The sequence below is a fragment of the Pithys albifrons genome, chromosome 18, assembly GCF_047495875.1.
Source record: "Pithys albifrons albifrons isolate INPA30051 chromosome 18, PitAlb_v1, whole genome shotgun sequence".
In the NCBI taxonomy this organism is placed as follows: Eukaryota; Metazoa; Chordata; class Aves; order Passeriformes; family Thamnophilidae; genus Pithys; species Pithys albifrons.
Window position 1 is genome coordinate 5,899,438 of NC_092475.1, and position 23,441 is coordinate 5,922,878.

Sequence of the window (23,441 nt, forward strand, 5' to 3'; positions counted from 1 at the left end):
CCGTGCCCTCCGCTCCTCCTCCCGCTCCTCGCCCATGTCCATTCCAAGATGGCCGGTAAGTGAGGCCGGCAGGCGGGCGGGCGGCTCGGCCGGGGCTGCCCCGTCCCTCCGAAACCAACCCCCTGGTGTCTCTCTTCTGTTTTTCGTTTGTAGGGATCCCTTTGTATTTTGTGGATTTGCAGGATGACTTAGATGATTGTGAGTAACTGTTTTGGTTTTTTGTTTGTTTGTTTTTCCGCTCCCCGTCCAGGCCCGCGCTCCCACCCTGGGGGCCTCCTGTCGCCCTTTCCCTGTCCGCATTCCCACCCAGGTGAGGGCGAGGGGAGGATTTGGAGGCGGTTCTGGCAGGTGAGGGTTTACAGGCGCCGGGACCATTCCAGGGGCTCGGTGTAAACAGCATCTCCAGTTTATGAGCCTGGAAAGGCGCTCGGGTGCATCGGGGATCAGCCCCGCTCCGATGAGAATTAGGGAATTACTGACTTTCCAAGGCTGCAGGGGCTGCTGAGGGCGAGTGTTCCGCTGTTCTGCATCCCCGGGGTGTGCTGCGAGTGCTTCTCGGAGTGGGGATAAAGGGAAGATCGCTGTCCTCCGGCTGGGTTCGGGTTCAGCCCCGTGTCCTGGGTCCCGGGAGCAAGGGGAGCAGCTCCATCCATCCCGAGAGCAAGGGGAGCAGCTCCATCCCAGACCGGTGGTCCAGGGCTGTGTTAACCCTGTCAGACCCGAGCACGGCTTGGCGAGGCTGTGACTTGAAGAGATAAAGCCTTGACCAACAATAGGAACTTGCATTGCTTTAGAAAGCAGCTCTCTTTGTGAGGTGGTTTCATCAGCACTTCGGATGCTGGATTGAGTTTTCTATTAAAAAAAACCCAAAAAAGCAAAATGATACTTCTATGTGTTCCTTGTGAGAAACTGTGTGTGTTTATCACAAGAGTGTTATTGTTTAATAGTGCTTGAAAATGTGGAACAGATGGGTCCATCCCACCTACCCCCAGCTGAGCATGAGAAAGCTGATTGAGGAAGGCCCTCAGAACACTAGGGGAAATGTTGGAATACAAGGGAGATCTGAACTCTTCCACTGGGAAGATGCACAGGGACATTGCCTGCCTCTGTGGGATTCTGTTTGTTGTTGCTCTCAGTCTTTGAGGCTTCTGCTCTTGTAGCAGTGTGTCAAGTGCAAACAGCAGAATTAAATACAGGACAGTGGTTCTCTTATGGCCCTTGGCCTTGGACCAGGGATGACCATCCCTACAAGTGTTTGTTCTCCATCAGTGTTCAGTCTTTGGCTGTTTTGTTAAGACATTTGTTTGGTAAACTGATTAAGAAGTTTGATGCTCGTAAGACAAAACTCTAGTTAATAAGATTGTCCAGATAAAGGTTTTACTGTAAGTGGTAATAAGAGAAATTACCGGTTTCAGCATGAGCCTGAAAATAAATGTGCCTTCTAGAGCATCATTAAAGTCTTACTTTACGATATAAAAATATTCTTGAAGTTCATTAAGTTGACAATGCAGTTAGAATTGTGGAATCCAAAGCTGTTATCTCAGTGTCATAGCAGAGCTCAGGGGTCCCATCTGAGATCCTGTTGTGCTAATCCAGTGACTAGGCTGGTGAAGAGTTCATGATGTGTTTTGGGAAACCCCCAGTGAAATAAATCACTGGAACTGGAGTTTTACTTTCTGAACTAAATTAGTGAAAGTGTCATGCACGCTGGAGATCAATTCAATTGAAACAGAGAGCCTGGAGGATTACTCTGAATGTGGGAAAAGGCTGTTGTAAAATCTACCTAAATTCAAGTGCAGTGTAAAACTTGTTTTCTGTAAGATGAGGTAACGGGTCATTTGGAAAAATAATCAGCTGGTTTATGCCATTTGTGCAATTAAAAAGAGAGTATTTAAAGAATTTGTTTTTCCTTCTACAAACACCATGAGGGAAAATGACCTTCTTGAGCTCCTTAAATCGTTGCCCTCTGCACTGGTATTTACTGGTTTGTGTTGTGAAGTGTGAATGGTGGCACTGGGTGATGACATTGAATTGCACCCCTGTGTCCTGTGACCCTGAGTTTCTTATGGGCTCTGAGCAGCTTTTGTGTCTGGGCCAAACTGAGGCACAGGGAACTCGAGTTCAGCTCTGGAGACTGTCACATTCAGTCCTGTTCAGGGGTGGAAGATTTCAAGCTTATTTGTATACTGAATGTTAGATTTACCTGTGAAAGAACATTGGATAAGTTAGGAAATACCAGTTCCTTATTTGTGACTTACTTCATAGTGCTCTGTTGTGTTCTGAAACTTGTCAGTACCAATGGCTTCTTATTTTTGTGGGAAAAGAAAATTAAATTCCTGAGAGAAGATAAAATGGATTCTGCCATGCTTATTCCTTACTGATGTGTAGTGAGAGCGTGTGGAAAAAATTTCAGGTATTTAACTTTCAATCCTGAGGATAAGGAGGAGTGCTCTGTTTTCTCTGGTCTTGGAAGCATTGGTGTGTGTGCTTAGGTAATTTAAATGAATAATAGAGCTACTCCATGTGGTAAAATTAAACATGTTCATCATATTTACAAAACGAGTCCCAGGTGTGGTATTGTAATCAAAGTTAGAATTGGGATTTATTTCGTTGTCATTTGAATTGTTAGAAATTCTGAAATAGTTGATGTGAACTACTAAGAGCCTTCATTTTTACTGTTTCTAATTGGGGACAGGTGGGAACTGAGTAAAGTTAATGACAAGTAGATTGATTCTAATTGCTTGTTAAGCCCTAGTAAATCTTGCTTTGTATAGCAGGTGACTAGGCTCAAAAATTAGCTAGTGAGTGTTCAGCCTGTGTGGATTTTAAAATGTGTTTATTGTAATTACACATATAAGGATGGTGAGAGTCTTGTTTGGCTGTGGAGGGTTTGTTGCAGACAGGAGATCTGCAATCCCTCATGCATTGTGTGCCTTCCCCTGAGCTGTCAGGGATACAGAGGCTTCTGAAGCAGCAGATCTGGATGGTCCCCCCTCAAAAGCTTTGCCTGGGGACAGTCCTGGGGCAGATCCATCCCAGACAGATCCGTGCCTTGGAAGGGGTTTCCAGGGGCACAGCAGATCAATGCTTTGAACCCCACAGACCTTTCCATAAAGAGCAGGCAGGAGACATAATAATGACCAGTGGGGTGGAAATAAGAGTGTCAGTGCAAAACATCCTCATTAGAAAAAGCCACAAATAATTAGCAGCTGTTTCTGATCATGTAGCTGTGGGTTCAGTTGTAGTGTTTGTGTGTAAAGTTGAGATGTGAACACTTATTCCAATACCACAGTTTTTCTCTGTGTGAATCCCACTGAGCTTGTTGAGTGCATTGTCTGCAAGAACAGCAGAGTCTGGGATTGCTCTGGTCTTTTAACTCACCTGGGCTTCATGGAGACCTTAAACCAATCTGATTTTTATTTCTTTCTCCCTGAAGACCCAGGTTTAACATTTTTTCCAAGTATGTTCAGATAATTTCCTCTCTAAATGAGCTGTACTTCTAAGAATGTTTTGACTCTTGTAACATAATTGGAAAGGAGACTTTTATGTATGAAATAGGTATTGTTCTCTTGGAAAAACAGAGATAGTTTTAATTGATGGATCTGCAGCAGGAAACTCCCAGCAAGTACGGTGAAGTTGAAGTTTTTTCCCAAAGCTCCCAGTCTGATTTAAATATATGGGACCCAGCGACTACAGTGAGAAAAATGTACCCTGGGAACTTGGGAACAGACATTCAGAATTTGCTGTTTTAAAGTAATGCAGTTTGAGATTTGCTATGAAATTTCTGCTCCTTTTAATGGGACTTGTTTTCCTCCTGAATGTGTGGGGCAGTTTGTGGTGTGCCATCGTGTCAGCTGAGCCCTCTTAACTCCAGTGCACGTGGTTACTCCATAAAGGGCAAAGTCAAGTGTGTTTAAACCCAAGGATTTTGACAGTTGAATTAAAATTCAAAGCTTGAATTTACAGGGTTATGTGCAAGTCTTTCACTTGACTTCATTAGATACAGCCTAAGATTTTTTTGTAAGCTGTTTCCAGTGTTGTTGAAATACTTCTAAAGAAATACTTACTGCTGTCCTGTATTTTACACTGTACCATCTCTTGCTGACTCTTGTATTTACTTTTTTGGTTTTGTTACTTTTCTTGTCTTTCAAGTTGGATTTGAAGATTATGGGCCAGACTGTGATAGCATGAGGATAACGGCATTCCTGGATATCCCTGGGCAGGATAACTTATCTCCACTGGCTCGTCTGGAGAAATATGCCTTCAGTGATAACGTATTTAACAGGTAAGGGTGCAACAGCCACACTGGGTGGTAACTGAGGGTACTGTGGCTGTTGAGGTGTCACTGTGTCTCTTCTTACTCTCCCAAACACCTTCATAGTATTATTTCCACTTGAACAACTTTTGTATTACATTTCCATGAAAAGAGGTTTTCATTCTTCGTTATCTGAATGAGTTCTCCCAATTCCATCTTTCTTTGGTTAGTGTGTAGAATGGTCAGAGATATTTTTAAGGTGCCCATTTACATTTGATAAGTGTCCCTTGTGTTCCATCTGTGTGTAGCTGGGTGAATATTAAGGCAATTAACACATTGTTCACTCCACAGGCAAATTATTGCCAGAGGTCTTTTGGATGTCTTTCGAGATTTCAGTAACAATGAAGAAGATTTTCTGACTGTGATGGAAATAGTGGTCAGGCTCTCTGAAGATGCAGGTTTGAAAGAGTTTTGTTTGGTTTTTAACTTGTGTAATTTACATAAGCTGCAATGTAGAAAGTACTGACATCAATTCTGAGAGGCAATGAGTGAACTAAGGAAACTAAATCATCCAACAGCAATGTCTGTCAGTGAAAACTGGTTTAATTTTTTGTTCTGTTTTTGAAGTATGCTGTGTGGTAGATAAGATGTTAAATGAAAGGCCCTTACTTAGTATAGAGCCTGAAGCAATATTTTTTGAGAAGTTTATTGCATGTAGTGTAGGTGGCACAGAGCAGTTATGTTTTAATACTTGATGTGCATTCATTTGTGGTGATTGGGTTTTCCAGCTACTCCCATTTTACCTGATTTGTTTGGGAACTGATGCCAAGTCTCTGAACTGTGGTGATGTATCTAAGGCTATTCCATTTAACTCAGTTTTCCTTGAAGAACAGGCAATCTCAGTGATGCTATTTCTATATTTTGATTATTTTAATTTTCCTCTGCTGTGAAAACATTAAAGAAAAATGCTACTTTTTTCTTAAGGTCCCTGATCTTATTTTCCTATTTACTTACATAGTTTTGACTTGTATTTCCAGAGCCCACTGTACGTACAGAGCTGATGGAACAGATCCCTGCTATTGCCATTTTCCTGCAGGAAAGCAGACCAAATTTCCCAACAGCATTTTTTGAATACCTTATGCCCATAGTGGTGAGATACCTCACAGATGTCAACAATCAGGTAGGAGAGGCAGCCAACATGAGGTGGTGAATCCTTGGAAAATTCTGTGTGGGTCAGTGAATTTAAGGCATGGGGAAGAGATAACAGGAAATTCCATGTTGGCTTTTATGTGGTGCTTTGTGTTTGTTGGTTTCAGCACATTTTGTTGAGGGGTCTGGTTTTTCTTTTTAATACTTAATGGGAAAATTACAGAACTTGCTTAACAGCACTTGGATAGTCTGTCCCAGGAGCCATGACTTGCAAATCCTATTTTATGCTTCACCTTTTGCTTCTCCTCAAAATCTGATGACATCATATTAAACTGTAGTATTTATTGCTAATTCTTCATGATCATAAAACTGAGAAGGTTTTTCTGGGTTTGTTGTTGTGTTTTTTTTTTTACTTGTATCTGTATGTTCATTGAAAAAAATGGGTTTTTTTATGGTTCTCATGTCAGTAAGTGTTGTTTTTATAGTGACAAACTGGTTTTGTGTAGGTGAGAAAGGCAGGACAGGAAGCTCTGCTTATCCTGCTGGAACAGGACCTGGTGGCTCAGAGTGACATCGAGAACAAGGTGTGTCCCATTCTGCTGGACCTCTCTGCTCCTGACAGTGATGATGAGTACAAGGTGGAGGCTGTAAATGTAAGTTTATAACATTCATTCATAATGGCAATTAAGATGAGGTCCAGGAATTGTGCTGAATCCTAGAGGGAAAAAAAAAACCAACAACCAAGAATCAAACCCCCTTCAAGAAACAGAAAGGAACAAGGCACTCAGCAATAGGACAAGGGGGCACGATGGGCTCAAGCTCTGCCAGGGGAAATTGAAGTTGGAGAGCAGAAAAAAATTCTTTCCAGAGAGAGTAATCAGGCATTGGAATGGGCTGCCCAGAGAGGGGGTGGATTCCCCATCCCTGGAGGTTTTTAAACTGAGCTTGGCCGTGGCACTGAGTGCCATGATCTGGTAAAGGGACTGGAGTTGGACCAAGGGTTGGACTCGATCTCAGAAGTCTTTTCCAACCCAATCCATTCTATGATTCTATGAAATAAGCAATCCAACTTTTTGTGTGTGTTTGTGAAGATACTTGGATTTTTAGTTTAGCACAACAAATCTTTTATTCTGCATTTTTGAAAATATCAGATGTAAAGAGATTATTTTTGTACTTCAGGAAGCTAAATGATGCCAAAATGTCCCTAAATGACTTTAAAATACAGTTAGTCCTTGGCAGCCTCGTTTTAATTCTTGTTAAGATTGTTTTGTTGCCCAGCAGGTTGTTTTACATTTGCTGTACCAGGTTTCCCAGTAACATTGTAGAAGTTTCAGTGGTGACCTGTCTTAGTTCTGAAGTGTTTTGAAAAAAACATTGCCTGGTGACTTTGAAGAAATGAGTTGACTCCACAGAAAAGTGGTGGTGTGTAATTACATTTCAGTGTGGATATCTGACACTTGACCTGTAAAATATTTTACCAGCTAGATTTTCCTCTTCCTTGTTTGGGAGTTGGGAATTGCTTGGGCAGTTTTCCAGGATGACATCTGAGCGCCAGATGCCTTTTAGGAGTTTGAAAATTTCTAGGCAAGTCCTTGAATTGTGTTTTTCTTATTTCTTCTTTAGCATTCTATTAAAAAGGCAAACATTTATTCCTAGAAAGGAATAAAGCTTTTTTTTGTGGAGGCAGAAAGCTCCAATATTTTTGGAAAAATAAAAATAGATGAGAACTGTTAATCTGCCAACACTTGTGTAAGCATTAAACTCCTATTGCTGCAGGCAGAGCAGTTCAGTATAAAAGTGCATGGGAGCCTCCTCCTTTTTACTATTACAAATGTAAGAAGTACAGACCCTTATCCCAGAAATTGGGAACTGAAAGGAAAACATACAGTCCAAAGCTCTGAAATTCACAGCAGAAACGTGGTTTGTAATGGTAGTGGAAATGCTCAGTTCCTCAGAGAAAGCTGAATTAATGATCATGTTACTAACCTCCTTTAATCATGCACTCCTAAATTCTGAAATTCCTGAGGGTGTCCTGTAAAGTGCATTAGCTCACATGTAGAACTGGGTTTGTTTGCATTCCCTTTTCTCTCCTGTTTATGGCAAACTTCTGATTCATTTTGGTGTCTGAGCCTATAAAGATCTGGGACTGTGCATGGTTAAGTATCTGAACAGTTCTGCTAAAGCTCTTCCTTGTATGCTGACCTAGGAATGCTTCTGATGTGCTTAAAGAGTGGGATTTTCATAAGTGCAATGGAACTTTTGTCTTCTCTGTACAAAATACCAGCTTATGCCCCATTGTAAACACCTTAAAAACAAACATATTAATAAAAGTGTATTTAACCAGGTAAAGAAGACAGTAAATTACATGCAGAAATGTTGTGTTCAGGCACAGTGCCATGGAATGATTTAAAATAAAAACTATAGTCGTGCTCCACATGAAAGAGGTATATGAAAATACAACCAATGTGTAGCAGTTAAATCTATTTGATTTTTGCTGTCTTGCTCTCTGGGGTAATTTTTAGGAGGAATATTTGGCTGTGTTTACAAGGTTTATAACTTTCTTCTTCCACATATCCCCTTCCTGCTTTTCAGATAATCTGTAAAATGGCCTCTATGCTGAGCAGAACGACAGTTGAGCACCTGCTGCTTCCTCGTTTCTGCGAACTCTGCAGTGATGGCAAATTGTTTCAAGTCCGAAAGGTTGGTGTGTTTGCAGCTCTAAACCACCTCAAAATGAACGTGTGTTGCTGTTCAAATGCTTTCCTAAATAATTCAGTCTAATGATCTTTGAAAGCATCTGAAAGAGCAGTTTTTATTTATTGACAGTTTTAGCTTCTGTGGTTCAGGAAAGAAGTGGGTGACAGACCTGGGTGAATAGCTTTGGTCCAGCAGTTAAACTGCTCTTGCACATTTAATCGTTTTGCACAACCTTTTTTTTGAAGCTGCTGTGCTTGGTTTTAGGATGCAAACAAATTATCTCATCTCTATCATCTTATTTAAACCAGAAATTCAAAAATAATGGACATTTGAGACGTCTGTCCTTTAAAAATTTTTTAAAAAATCTATTACTATTGAAAGGAGAAATCCCAGAAGTGCAAGACTGTAATTTGTGTTTCAGTACAAAGGGAAACTTGTAGCATAAGAAGTCTTAAAATATTTGAGCAGCCTTAGGGGTCATGCAGACCTTCAGCTTGGTCTGTAACATAAGCTGTAATTGCTGGAATTTGAGCTGCATTATAAGCACATAAAGTGAATAAAATTGGTATTAACACAGTCCTGTCATAATTGTTTTCAGATTTTGGCAGCATCCCCCAGTATGAGGGGATGTCCCTTTTGCCTTAATTACAGTTTCTGTAGTGGCCTGTAAATGGCATGAACTCGAGACCTTGATTAAACTTTGCCTCAGCAAAGTACTTGAGCCACCTTGAGCCAGGACAGCTCTGTCAGTACACCTAAGTCCTGGCCTGGTATCATGTTTTACCCTGCTTTAGGTTTGGCAGCTGCTGTTCCAAGTAATTTAAACTTTGGAGTAGGCTCATTGTCCCTTGTGGTGGTTACTGAGGCAGATGATGCTCTTGATGCAGAAACTTTAATTGCTATTGATTTCAGAGGCATGTGGTGAATGGACACTCGGTGTAACAAGTCTTTGTTTGGGGTGAGTTAGTGTTACACACTGTGGTTACAGGGCTGAAATTTGAATAGCAAAACATCTGCAGTTGTTTTGTGGGATAAATAATGCCTGGGGAAGTTGATGATAAAACTAATGCCCTTGAAAGAGACACAATGTTATTAATGGCTTTTTTATTTCTTAGATTTGTGCAGCTAATTTTGGTGACATTTGTAATGCAGTTGGGCAAGAAGCCACAGAAAGGCTGTTGGTATGTACAGACCAAATCAATTTGCAAGACTTGTATTTCTCAGTTCAGAAAGTTTAATAATGAATTCCTTTATTGTCTTCTCTATAAATTAATCAGGGTGCCTGTGTTTTTTAATTGATTAGGCTAAGGCCTTGGTTGCAATTACATAGCAAATTGGGAATGAAGAGAAATGCAAAGTTCTTGTCATTGACAGCACATACACAGAGAATCACAGACTATTCTGAGTTGGAAGGGACCCACAAGGATCATGGAGTCCAACTCTTTAGTCAATGGCCCGCACAGGGGATTGAACCCATGACCTTGGCATTATTGCAACCAAGTTTTAACACACATATATATACACACACTTTAGAATTAGTCACTCTTTCTTTTTTCCTGAACTCGAATTAAGTTATGATTTCAGGAAAAATAGGCCATTGTTAATTCTTTCTATTCTTTCTTATAATATATAATTGCACACAAAATCCTAATGGAGTAAATGGGAGACAGGTTTTCTTTTCCAATTCCTTTACTTCGTGTATGTATTTAACCTGTCCCTGCTTCTTCTGGTCTTCACTTTATTCTCTTGAGTTGTCTCTAGTTTTCAGACAAATCCTTTGATACTGGTGCAGATTTTGTTTAGTCTTTAAGGAGTCTTGGTTTTGCTTCCTTTTGGCAGATTCCCAAGTTCTTTGAGCTCTGCTCTGACAGTGTGTGGGGGATGAGGAAAGCCTGTGCCGAGTGTTTCATGGCAGTGTCCTACACCACATCCCCAGAGGTTCGCAGGAGCAAACTGTCCCCCCTGTTCATCAGCCTCATCAGTGACACTTGCAGATGGGTGAGTAGCTCCCTCTGGAACTGAGCCATCTTCCCAGACACATCCTGGCAAATAATGGGCAAGTCAGAAGTGTGTTCTAGAAGTGCTTTAAGGAACATTTGCTGAGATTGGGGTCTAATGTGCTAAACACTGATCTCCTCTAGTGAGACAGATCTTATTTTTCCTCTCTCATTGCTTTTAAAGAGTCCTGTTGATAGAAATTCTAAGTGTAAATACTCTGTGAGAAAAGTTTGCTTGTGTTAAATAGGTTAGTTGAAGTAGACAAGGATGTCCTTCAAATTTGTAACTTTTGAAAGATTTCCATGCAATGATTGTAGATACACATTTAATATTCTAACACTCTTTTCTTAGGTGGCACTTAGTTGGTAATTGGTTACATTTTGTATTAAATGAAGCTGTAGGAAGAACCAATTTGTTTTACTAAAAAATTGCACCCAATTTTTATTTTTCAACTCTGTGAGCTGCATGAACCCTGACTGGTTCTTACACCACCACAGGTTCGTCAAGCTGCTTTTCAGTCCCTTGGCCCATTTATTTCTACCTTTGCAAACCCTTCAAGTGCTGGGCTGTACATTCGAGAAGATGGGACACTGAGTATCCGCCCACCAGCACAGGATGTGAATGCCAATCCCTGTCAGCCGAGCAGCAACATCACCTCAGTGTCCTCCAGTGCAAATGCTGCATTGTCCAGGTATGTCCTGGGAAAGGTGTGGTGTAGTGGAAGGGATTAAAAACAAGTTAATTGGTTTTGTTGCCTTGTCAAGGCTAAAAATCTCAACTTGAGAATATAGTTCCAGAAAAGGTATGAAGAGTGAGATCACACATTTGAGTGTAGCAGTTTATTGAAAAATTCACTTTGGCTTCACGGGAGGGTGAAGGGAAAGCTGGTGAATGTTTGTGAATGTACCATTTCTGTGCTGCTCATACTAGGCTGCCTTTTGTCTTTTCAGATGAGTTAATTGCAAGTTTAATGCTTTTAAATGCAGAAGGGAGACTAAATAGTCATCTTTTGCTTTATAAAGCTCAGGTCCAAGTGTTGTCTGCTGCTCTCAGAGCTGCTCAGTTTGATTCTGTTGGTGACTGTGAGACCAAAAAAAAATGGAAGAAAACAGTGACAATCTTAGCATAGTGGTAACAAATTCTGTGTTTCTGTGGAGAAAAGCTGTTGTTGCTGGTGTCTTCAATGAGGTATTCCCTGAACACCTCTTGTTAGAGTATTTCAGTAACTGTGTGTGTCTGTTACCAGCTCAGAACAACCCATGGAAATCAAACCAGAATCCTCCACTGAGGAGACTTTGGCAGAAGTGAACACAAAACTCTCTGAGAACCCAAATGAAGACACACGGAAAGAAAATTCAGATTGTTGTACCAGCCCTGGAGAGGATGTGTCTCGACTGTCTCAGGGTGACAGAGGTGGTGTCCCTGAGGTCACCAAGGACAGCAGTTTCCCTGGAATGCACTCGAGGTCTGCCGAGGACCTGTTCAGCACGTTCCTGTACTGGCGCCCTCCTCTGCCTGACATAACTCAGGAGCTGGAGCTGCTCCAGTTCAAGACTGAGAAGCACAACGAGAACTGTTCTGTGCCATGCAATAACTGTGTTGCTAGTAGTGAAATAAAAAAGGTGCTAGAAAGCTTACAAGAGCACATAGATGATCCAGATGTTCAAGGTGAGACTCTGTAACAGTAAAATCATGTTTTCTCTGAGTGGGTTTTCTCCTGGCCTTTACAAAACCCCTGACTGCATTTTAATTGACTTGGTATTGATAGGGTGATGAGCCTTCCTTGAGCAGTAAATTATAGTTGAAGGTTATGCAAGAGCCTTTTTCATAAGACCTGAGTTATTTCTAGAAGAGCTGGGGAAGTGTTTCTGGCTTCTGTTTGCATGAGAAATAAATTGATCTGACTACAAAAGGCAAAAAACTTGTTAAAAAGAGTTTTAACAGATTTCAAGTACTGTTGGTTCTGTGGTTTTAGGGACAGCACTACCCGTGATCGGCTGAATTCATCTAATACTGGACTGAGTGAGAATGGCCCTAATTTCAAGTTCTCTCCCTCAGCCACCCAATACAGGCCCGTTGTGGAACACATTGAAGTGATAATGGCCTTGTAGTGAGGTCTGTATGTGTTTCCTGGACTAAATCCCTCTTTGTCATCCGTAGTCAACTCAGTTTCTTGTTTCACCAAGTCTCAGGAGTGCTCTACAGTAAGAGGCCTTTTCTTTCCAAGGGCAAATGTTTGTGAAAGTACCATTTCTGTGCAGCTCATACTGGGCTGCTTTTTGTCTTTTCAGATGAGTTAATTACAAGTTTACTGCCTTTAAATGCATTAGGGAGACTAAATAGTCATCTTGTGCTTTATACAGCTCAGGTCCAAGTGTTGTCTGCTGCTCTCAGAGCTGCTCAGTTTGATTCTGTTGGTGACTGTGAGACCAAAAAAATGGAAGAAAGCAGTGATAATCTTCAGAACAAAACTATTTCAGATGAAGCAGCTGTTTCAGATGCTGCCTGCACCCAGGTGCAGGAGTCCACTCTTCCAACCCCTGCCTCCCAGGATAACATCAGTGACCAGTCAGCCACCAGTCTGCTGAAAAGCTCAGTAAGTGACCTTGTGCTCCATGTCTGGGAAGAGTTCCTGCCTGCATGAGCCCTGTGTGGGTTTGTGTAGTCCCTGGCACAACTGACCCACTTCTGATCCAAGGCCTTTGAACATTACTAGACCACAGCCATCACATTCTACTCACTCTAATTTAAAAATAAAAGCCATTGAGTGCTGTCATTTCTGTTTGCACCCAAGTGACCCAGGAGTTAAGGCTTGGCAGGAGTCCTGCAGGATTTTTCCTGAAGAAATGTAGCAAGTACAGCCTCACCTCTTCCTGTAATGAATCTGTATAGACAGGAGGCTGAATCAGGTGGTGAACACACACACAGTTCCTGGTTACTATTTGTTGATTACAACATAGTTAGGAGTAAAAGGAACTGTTGCACAGATTTAATGTTGGAGCTAGTGGTGAAATAAAGACAGGTATCTTGTCTGTGAACAAAAATTCACCATAAAACATGTATGACCAAAATGTAAAATACTGTGCAAACTTTGGTGCTTTGTATGGTTTTGTTCTTTTAAATTTTTAGTTCTTTTGAAGCATTTTGTTGATACTTGGGAAGAGGGGTATGTTTCATAATTTGATAGATTCAGGAATTTCCATCAGTATGTTCTAAAATACCTTTTAAATGAAAATAATTTTTTAAATTATGGTCAGAATTAGATTAGATCTAACTCCTGTTGCCTTGTTGCTGCTACAGTCTGTAGTGTTTGCCTTGTTGTATTTCTCTGTTGTCTCTCTATACTCGCATAAACACAGTAGACAAGGCTCTGCCTGTGCAAGGCTCTGCCTGCAAAAGGCTGTCCTGAATCTGAGCTGCATTGTTCTGTAGGGTGATGCTTTGAAATATCCCAAACAGCACCAACTGTCATTTCACTACCCAGTACCTCCTTTACAGGACTCAGAGGAACACAGAGAAACCAGTGCATTTTTAAGGAAAGAGCAAGAAAATAATCCACCGTTTGAAGATGACAAGTCAAAATTACAGGTGATTAATGTAGCGTCTAATGGCTTTAGTGGAGTACTGGATACTCTTCATCTTACTGCTAATGCAGTGAGAGCTTCTGCAGCTGATCAGTTGCAGAATGTGGAGGAACACTCTGGGATTTCAGGAGAACCTTGTTTTAAATGAGAAAATCTGAAATGTTCTGTTGCCTTAGAGGCAACCTGAGCAACCGAGGCACTGTTTGTCACTGATGTACTGCTTGTGTTCAGCAGTTTTCAGCTTGGTTGGTACAATGTGTTGATAAAGTAATAATCACTGTTCCTTGCTGGCTGCTCTGTCCTGATGAGAGGACATATAAGGGTCCCCCACAAGGGGTGGCATCACCCCCACAAGGAGTGTTCTAACACCTCTGTGTTTCACTGCTGGCAGGCTGGGAGCAAGGGAACTGTAGCTAAACAGGTGTATTTTCTTTCTGACCTTAAATTCAAGCGTGTCACTGATCTCATGTCTCTGCCTACAGGACATCATCCCCCAGCCTTTACTGGACCAGTACCTGTCCATGACCGACCCTGCCCGAGCCCAGACTGTGGACACCGAGATCGCCAAGCACTGCGCCTACAGCCTGCCTGGGGTGGCCCTGACACTGGGCAGGCAGAACTGGCACTGCCTCAAGGACACCTATGAAACACTGGCCTCAGATGTACAGGTGAAGAAAAAAAGGTTTTATAATGATAAATCAGAATTTTGAGGGAATTTTTTGTTCACTTTGTTGCACTGAAGTTACAGTATAATTTCTTGTAAAGGGATTAAATGTGCTCTAAAAGTGTAAGTTTCAAGATTTAAGTCAGACTTCATAGATAGGATTAACACTTGGTACTGCTGTGAGCCAGCCCTGTTCTGCTCTCACCCTCGCTCAGGGGCAGTCCCAAGGCCTGTGTGTTCAGCCGTGGTGCCTGACGGGGCTCCCTTGTTGCCGTTTCAGTGGAAGGTGCGCCGGACTCTGGCGTTCTCCATCCACGAGCTGGCGGTGATCCTGGGGGACCAGCTGACAGCTGCTGACCTGGTGCCCATTTTCAATGGGTTCCTGAAAGACCTGGATGAAGTGCGGATCGGAGTCCTCAAACACCTCTATGACTTCCTGAAGGTAGGACAGTGTCATTTATTTCTTAATATATTTTTCTGTCTCCATTATATTAAGAGTTTTTAACTAGCTGTGCATGTATCAGTATCTAATGTTTAGTTTTGTGCAAAGCTGCCATTTTGTGTGTGGGTCTCTATTTTTTTTTAATGAGCCTCACTTCTCTTCTGCCTCAGGACCCAACAAAATATCAAAACAGAACCCATTGTAAATGTGCCTGTAAATGCTGCTGGCTGTTGTAAAAGAATTAGTATTTTGTGCAGTCCAACTGGAAAGTTGGCCCAGTAGCAGTTTGTGTTTGGGGCTGGGAGAGAAGAGAGCAGATCCTGGTGGGTAATACAAACAAATTCTTAGTTTTTGGTGCCCAGAGGTGGTGCTTTGATGGGTGTCCTTGCCAAAGGAATGACTGCTTGTACATTTTTGGATGTCAGTCGTGTGTGTCCAGGCACTGAGCTGATTGTGTGCAGTTTTTTAGGAAGCATCTTGTCAATGGTCACTCGCTTTCAAGCAGGAAAGTGCACGTAGGTATGAACAGGGTAACACACCAGAGAACTGCAAGTATTGAGTTTCTTCAGGTTTTATACCAGTAATGTTTTTCCTTTAGCTACTTCACGCAGACAAAAGGCGAGAGTATCTTTACCAGCTTCAAGAATTTGTGGTGACTGATAACAGCAGGAACTGGAGGTTTCGTTACGAGCTGGCAGAGTATGTAATCTTGTTAACTTCTGATTTTTAATCTGTATTACTAACTTGGAAATAGGCAATTACATTCATAAGTCAGCACATCTTGATTAGGAGCTAAAAGTTTACCACCATTCTTTAGCAAAGAACTGAATTTAAAAGCCACTGGGTGTTAGGGTTGTTTCGGGGGATTTGGGGGTGTTTGTTTTTGTTTTGTTGTTTTTACAAGTTGTGTTGTAATCAAATGGGATTGAAACTGAAATGTCTGTGATTATACTAAAATGGGGATCTGATTCACTCACAGCTAATGAAATATGACAATCTCATAGATACTATTCAGTGAAGTTTCACAATTTATTAGTTCTAGACTCCCTTGCAAAAATGAATGAAATGTATGTAAAAAGTAATTTTTCTAATGTGTATGAAAGAAAAACCACTTGTTAAAAAATAAGTTTATTAATTTGGTATTTCTGTCAGAGTGGCTGTATAATGAAGGCAGAGTAACATCCCACAGTTTTTTCTACAAGCCCTGTTGACATTTGCAGCACCTTTGTAGACATAGTTTGGGACTCAAATCTGACCTTCGTGTTTATCACGTTGGTGAGTTTGGGCTGTTGAGGGCTCATCCCTGTGTAGTTTGGCACAACAAACAGGATGTTCCACAGCAGTCCCCTGACCCCTAGTGGGGACCTGCTGCTGTGGCTGCTGGTTCTGTGCTGGCAGTTCTGAGATGCAAAGTGTTTTCTGCAGGGTAAATTTCTACACTGAGGTAAATATAAATACTTAGTTTTCACTCGGCAAGAATATACAGGATATTGAAGTTGCAAATGAACTTCTTGTTATAGCTTGTGTTATTATTTGGGATAACTTTGAGACATTGGTATGTGTAGTCTGAGTAACAGTTTCACTTGGACTCCCTGATGGATTCAAGTGTGTCCCTCTGTAATGTGTGAAGAGCAAAATGCTCAGGGCTCTGTAGTGACTGTGGTACCTTGATGCTCGTGTAACAGGTGGTGAGTTGGAGCAGATTGTGCTGCACTTGGTAGAGTGCATGATTTCCTTTGTGTTCCAGGCAGCTGATCCTGATCCTGGAGCTCTACAATCCCAATGATGTCTATGACTACCTAAGACATATTGCACTAACTCTCTGCTCCGATAAAGTGTCGGAAGTTCGGTGGATCTCCTTCAAACTGGTAGGGGGTTTAGTTCACTTCCTGGCAGGAGAGGAGGAAAATGGTCCTGGTGAGGGTACCTGAAATCACTGGGTTTTTCTGACAAGTAGGGTCAATTGAAACATGTTTTGATAAACATGCAGAAAATGGTGACATTACAAGTTTATAAAATATTTTAGGTTGTCCAACCGCCACAGATACTAAAATCTTCCTCTGTGTTGTATGTCAATGATAAATCTTTTCAACTGAATGAAAGCCAGTATGTATAATACTTGGAAGACCTTCCCTCAGTTCTGGGGAAAAAAAACCCACAACAAAGCACAGAATAACCAACTACTGATCTTTCCTCAAAGTTGATTTAATTTCTTACGAAGTTTGTGATAATGCCATTATCCCACAGATGTCCAGAAGGAGTAGAAATATTCCTTCAATCTCTTCCTTTTCTTTGTGACATGATGCAAAGAGCCATTATACTATTGCTGGTGTGTTTTGGTTCAGGTGAACAAACAGCTTTTCTAAAGCTTGGGCTTTCTTCAGAATAAGCAGAAACATTTATTAAAACCACAAGCACAGCTGACTGCACTGAATACAGCATTTGGAGTGTCCCCTTGTGGAATTCAACTGAAATGATGGGGTTTTTTTAACTCCAGGGGCTGCAACTGAAGTCTAATCTCTTCCTTTTGTTCCCTCCTTTGGCTCACAGGTTGTTGCCATACTACAGAAGTTCTATGCAAACAATGCAAATGCACTGGGGTTAAATTTCATTAACGAACTCATAGTGCGGTTCCGTCACTGCTCCAAGTGGGTTGGAAGACAAGCCTTTGCCTTCATTTGTCAGGTTGGAATGTTCTCTCTCTTTCAGTGTGTACATTTAATGTGGAGCTGGTTTGGGGCTTTGCAGCAATGTGGGCAAAACTGAAATTTGGACTCACAATGTATTTGGTCATTTTTGGGCTCTGATTCTGGGGGTTCACAAGGGACAGTGTCAGTTGGTCTGGCTCGTGGCTGGTCCAGCTCAAAGCTGTGTCTGTGCTGCCATAGCTGACCCTTGGGCTTCTGGCAAAGTCAATTAAGAATTAAGTCCCAAACTGAGATGCATTTTATTAAACCTGGCCATGCAAGGCCATAGGGTCACAAGAGCTATTTATCCATCCCCTCCAAACAAAGAATGCTTCATTGAGTAGCAGTGAGGAGCAAGGAGCAAATGTTGAAGAGAGCAGCATTTTCTAAAATATCATTGAAAGAAATTAATCTGCTCTTGTTGGCCCATCTTTGGCTGAACTTTAGAACAGTCAGACATGTTTTCAGAACAGGAGTTGAAAGGCTGTGCTTATGTCACCAACACAAGGTAGAGTGTACTTCTTTAGACCTTTTTAATAGGCCAAGTTAAGGACAGGATGGAAAGAAGTGGGACACTGTGTTTTTAACATAAACTTTGCTTTTCCATGCTGTGTTTGTCCCTAGGCCGTGGTGGAAGAGGAGTGTATGCCCGTGGATCAGTTTGTGGAGCACTTACTGCCCAGCCTTCTGAGTCTGGCCTCAGATCCTGTGCCCAACGTCAGGGTCCTGCTGGCCAAGGCCCTCAGGCAGACACTGCTGGAGAAAGGTGTGGTCATGAATTTCCTTGGAAAGGTCCAACACCCTGGGAATGCTGGCTTGCCTCTGCTCAGTTCATTGCGAGGCTGTGAAACAGAATCATGTGCTGTAATCTGGGATACTGCGTTTCAATCGGATTTAAGAGTACAGATTATTAGGGATGTGTGTGTACTCTGCAGCCTTGGAATGTGGGATGATTATTCATCCCTAAAGGGTCTGGAAGTGCCTTTGCTAATCCGGCAGGACCCACTTGGGGGCACTGCGGCCTCGCCAACGGCGGCTGAGGCTGCGGCGGCGTTTGGGATCTGTCCTGCTACACTTCCCTGTGTTACAATTGCTTAATAGCAACAACAAAAAGCACCTGATCCCTGGTTACTCAAAGGAAGATGCACAGAAATCTCCTCTCCTGTATTTTTTCAGAATAAAGTGAGGAAAAGGTTTTGGAATGTGTTGTAAAGTGGCAGCTTCCTCAGCTTGCTTTTGCTAGTTGATACATTTCTGTTTAGGGCTCAGCAGAAGGAATTTATCTTGGAAGTATTTAAGTACCTAATAAGATGAATCAGAAGCAGCATATTTCTCTTCCTCTGTCAGCTTCCTGTAGTTTCTGTAAGGAGACTGTAAATTGGATAAGCTGCCCCAGATGTTTTTGGCATGCTCTGTATTTCTGCACTACTTATGCCCAAGGGTTTATTCATTTGAATTTGATTAAAATTGTCTTTTTTCTCCTCTTTTTCTAGCTTATTTTAAAAGTGTTGGCAATCCTCATCTAGAAGCTGCAGAAGAGACTATTCTGGCCCTACAGTCTGACAGAGATCAAGATGTGTCTTTCTTCGCTACCATAAAATTAAAACAGGGTAACATGGACAATATTACCATTGAAAAACAAACCTAATGTGTTGTTCTGCAGCGAGGGCTGAGCAGCAGGACAGTTGTTCACCTTGTGATTGTGTTAGTGTGAGTAATGTGGACACACAAGGTGGGTTCTGTAACCTGTTTGAGCAGGAAATGTTAGTCTTCATTTCATGACCTCATTTCATCTGCCCCGGTGTGTTTGATCCCCCTGAGTAATTCCTTCTGGTTTTCCCTGTGTAAATGTGGCTGATAACTCTGATCCTCACCTGCAGTTCAGTATTATCTGTAAAGTCTCACACCACACTCTGTTTCAGTGTTAATTGGAATTCACATTTCATTTTTTAACAGAACATTTCCAGTAGCCCAAGTCTGCTATAACTTAAAATGGTTTCTAGATCTTAAAACCTCATTAGAGCAAACTTCCCTGAAGCTGTTTATTCTTCACTTCCATTGTTTTTGTATTGTTTCAGCTATTGCATTTATTTGAAAAAATGTATATATGTGAATAGTTTTGAATTGTAACAAGAAATTAATGAAGTTCTGCATCAGTGGAAAAAGCTCACAAAACATTTCATTTTTTAAAGTAGTTACACTGCTAGAATTGAGGCATGGGTCATTTTTACTTAATATAATGTGATATTTTTCAAAGCACAGACAGCTCAAGATTCTTTGTATATTGTGGCATTTCTATTAATTTGTCACTTCTGAGCTCTACCTTTACAGGTGTTAACAGTCAATAATAACCCTCCCAGGGCCCACAGGTCAGTTTGTGTTACTCTTGGGGTAGGGAGAGTGTGGGTTTCCCTCATGGAAAGTTCCTCATTCTGCCCCAGCAAAGGTCAGGTGAGGGGGATGCAGTTCCTGCAGCATGTGCTGTGTCTGTGCAGGGCAGTCACAGCTTCAGTTTGTGTTTGTTTTACACACACCCCTCATTTAACAAACACCTTTCAACCTGGCCAGTGTTTAAATCCCAAACAGCTTTTCCTGAGAAACAAAGGACCTCTTAATTCTGAAAACCCCCAAATGAGAAATGTTCCAGGAAAAGGTGGTGACACAGTTTGCTCTGTGTCTTCTGTGGGTTCTTGGTAAGGTTTGGGGCAAACCCCAAGTGAAGGTTACTGAGATCCATAAGGTGTACAGCAGGATGTCTTCTGTGTAAGGAAAAAGGGGTTAGAACTAAAAAAATACACAGATGGAGCAGAGCTGTGTTGGGAAAACTGAGTAACTTCAGGCAGCTGGGAAAATTTACACTCCAATACTTTTGGTGGACCCTGTCTTCTCCTGGAGCCCAAATCTGCAATAATGTGGGGCCTGGGGGGAAAAAAAGGTAATTTTTATATTGGGGATTGAAACTTTGTCCACTGACATACTAAAGAAATGGTTTCATGTGGTAACAGTTACTTTCTGAGAAGGGTTCTTTGTCCTGAACAGACCTGTGTAAATACCTCCCCTTATTCCACCTTACATCAGTCAGGGTTCACATAGTGAAGGTTGTTACAGAAGTGACTGTTTTGGTTTGGTTTCAGTGTGGTTTGTCTGCAATACAAGTAAGTTGCTCAGCTGAGTTCTGTGTTTTGGGAGGGCTCAGTTTTGTATAAGTTAACTGGTTGTGTATTATATAATATGTACAGTATTTGTAACAAATGGTTTTCTTGTGAGATCACAAACTGCTCTTTGGAAGCTGCAGGCAGAGACATACCACTGCTATTGCAGCAAACACTGTAAACTCTGTAAACTCTTTAATGTTCTACATTTAATTTTTTTACAGTTTTTTTATAATTTAAAACAAATGCTTCTTCAGTACAGACTTTTTATGATTGCTATTTCTTAACAAAAAGACCCCTCAAGTTAATTTTTTCTAGTTCTAATATCTTTTTCTAATGCTGGCATTATACTGGTATTTTCTAACAGTTCAGATTTTCTAAGGCCTTTCTGACAAGGTTTTACTTCTGTTTTTTATTATCAGTTCATTAAATTTCTCAGCACTGAACAGATTTTTTTAAAGTGTGTGTGTATATGTAAGTATGTTTGAAATATACTGTATATAAATTAAATACCTTGAACATAACCCAACCCAGGTTTCTGTTTGTCAGATCACCTTAAATAGTTTCCTTGACTTGCAATAATCCACTGGAAAACACAAGCTTCCATATGTTTTAGCATGTTTGGTTAGTGTTCACTAAGAGTTTTTAACTAGAATGTGTGTAAAGGGTAAGCCACCAGCTATAAAAGTTCACTAAAAGGCTAAACAAAGCTCTTTGTTGTTAACAATATTTTGGTAGCTCTCTGGCTCCCAAATTCGTGTTGGTTTTGAACGCTGTGTTTTCAGTAGAGCATTTAAAATGTTCTGTCCCAGTGGGGTCAGCACAGTTCTGGGGCGGGTTCTTTGGGCAGTGTGCAGGTCTGGGAGACATTTCACTTACCCTCTCTGAGTTTGTCTTTTTGGTTTAGTTCCAAACTAGGAATGGTTTCAGCATGACCAAGGCTGCACTTTATGTCTTGTCCAGGACAAATGTATGCAGTGAGTACAGCGGTGTGTTCACGTGAGTTCTCTGGGTTGTTTAAATTATGCAAAAATAGGTATTTTAAAAGCCAGGTGGAGCACAGTGAGGGGTCCACCCCCTTGCACAGAAGCTGCTGGGGTTGCAGCCCCTGGTGCTGCTGCTCCCTCGTGGGACGTCCGCGCGGCACCGCTCGGGTTGTCTGTGCACAGTGGGGTTTGGAACCCCCTTCAGTGGGGACACTCTGGAAGTGTCTTTCGTTTGTCAGAGTAAAGAATCTATGTAACTTTGTATTTATCTCAATAAATCTGTGACTGTTTTATAAACCAACTTGTGGTAACTGGCTTTTGTCATGGGTGAGATGTGTGTTCCTTGGGTTAACGAAACATCTCCCAGGGGTAAACACTGTCAGACCAGGGCTGAATGTGGGATTCTTCCTGCTGTGTAGTAGAAGAACCATTAGATAGCCAGACATGTGAAGTAGCTCTTCCTGCACTTTTTCCTAAGTGAACATGCCAAAAGTGCTTCAACTTATCCTGGTGTCTGGAAAATGCTTGCATTTTTTATTCCTCTGTCTGCCATTTTACAGTTCACTTTCTCAACAAGATACTTAACCCAGGTGGTTTTGTATAGATAGGAGAAATAACAGTGTATAAAATCCTTTTTCTTGGTTGACTTAAAAGACCATTAGAAGGTTGAGGTTGTCTGTTCTTGGGTGTTCTGTGAGGCCGAGGAACTTGTCTGTTGTTTTGAGAATCTTGGTGGCACTGGATTTTTTCAATTAAAAAACCCCTTTATTTTTAAGAAATAACTTCAGAAGCTCTGAAAACGTCCTTTCACTTACTAGCTGAGAAAACGACTGTGAAAGATGCAGCCCAGCTGGAAGTGGTTTTGCAGGAAGAATAGGAGCATGAGGCACCTGAAGATTGTTCCTAAGAGGCCTCTCAGCAACACTGTAGGACTGATGGTTGGGTTTATTACCAAAAAAACCTCTTCCTGGGAAAGAGTGGGATACAGGGATTGTTTCCTCAGGTAGTCTGAGTTTAGAAGTTGTCTCTGGAATTGAGGCCAAAAGTCTTGGCTGCCTCCTGTGGAGTTTGGGCTTATGTGGCCAGTGCTGTCTGTCCACTGACCCCAAAAGCTCAGTACATTTAAGAGAAAGTCAAGGACTGCAAGAAGAAACTATTTCTAGAAGATTTTTGTGGCACTTATTAACTACAGATGAAAGGAAAAGCCAAATTAATGTTCCCTCTAAGGGATGGCTAAGAACAAATATCATTGGAAAGTAGAGAATCAAGATGGGGCAGAGTAAGAGGAAACAAGCAGGGGTGCCTTAGCTGGCCCAGGTGATTTATGCAGTGTGCAAGCACCCCCAGTTGATCCCTAAAAAGAATTGCACTAAAAGCTTTGTGTTTATTCTGCAGAGAGCCCACCTGGGACTTACTGACTTCACAGACTACAGAGTTCCTGGGACCAGAGCAGAGCGAGGAATGGGTGGCACTCCAAGCTTCCCTGGAACTGGCTGTGGCCAGCACAGGGCTGGTGTTGGAAGTGTCAAGTTTCTCCTGAGAGGTGGTAATGCTCTTAGAACAATCCTCTGGCACAGCAAACCCCCTTCCTGCTTCCCAGCCACGGGATTTTCCCCAAACAGCCTCGTGTGTTCTGCATTTGAGGAGGGGAATGTGTTCAGCACATCAGAGCTGAGGTGGATTGAAGGCAGTAATAACTGATTATCTCTTAAAATGAGCCATCTTATTGTTGGAACTTCCCTACTCATGGGGATATGAACTTGTTAGCTCAGGGAATTTTCAAGCAGAAAGAAAGAGAAGCTTGTTATACCTGTTCATATTCATCAG

The 23,441-nt window shown here is 41.7% G+C and overlaps 1 protein-coding gene across 2 annotated transcripts; it reads left to right on the top strand.

Moving 5' to 3' along the window:
* The first annotated feature begins 12 nt into the window (after positions 1 to 12).
* Positions 13 to 21,909, top strand: LOC139680481 (serine/threonine-protein phosphatase 4 regulatory subunit 1-like). 2 transcript variants are annotated; one of them, XM_071573108.1, is made up of 20 exons: positions 13 to 55; positions 154 to 198; positions 4,153 to 4,285; positions 4,607 to 4,713; positions 5,293 to 5,435; positions 5,911 to 6,057; positions 7,997 to 8,104; positions 9,217 to 9,282; positions 9,941 to 10,099; positions 10,597 to 10,790; positions 11,346 to 11,767; positions 12,463 to 12,695; positions 13,598 to 13,687; positions 14,166 to 14,351; positions 14,628 to 14,789; positions 15,388 to 15,488; positions 16,537 to 16,657; positions 17,340 to 17,474; positions 18,101 to 18,242; positions 18,970 to 21,909. In XM_071573108.1, exons 1-20 carry the CDS (start codon positions 49 to 51, stop codon positions 19,122 to 19,124), a joined length of 2,856 nt encoding a protein of 951 aa, XP_071429209.1. In that variant the 5' UTR covers positions 13 to 48; the 3' UTR covers positions 19,125 to 21,909. The 2 variants fall into 2 exon arrangements, with proteins under 2 accessions (XP_071429209.1, XP_071429210.1); XM_071573109.1 differs by lacking the exon at positions 154 to 198 and having other exon boundaries at positions 37 to 55.
* Positions 21,910 to 23,441: the final 1,532 nt, after the last annotated feature.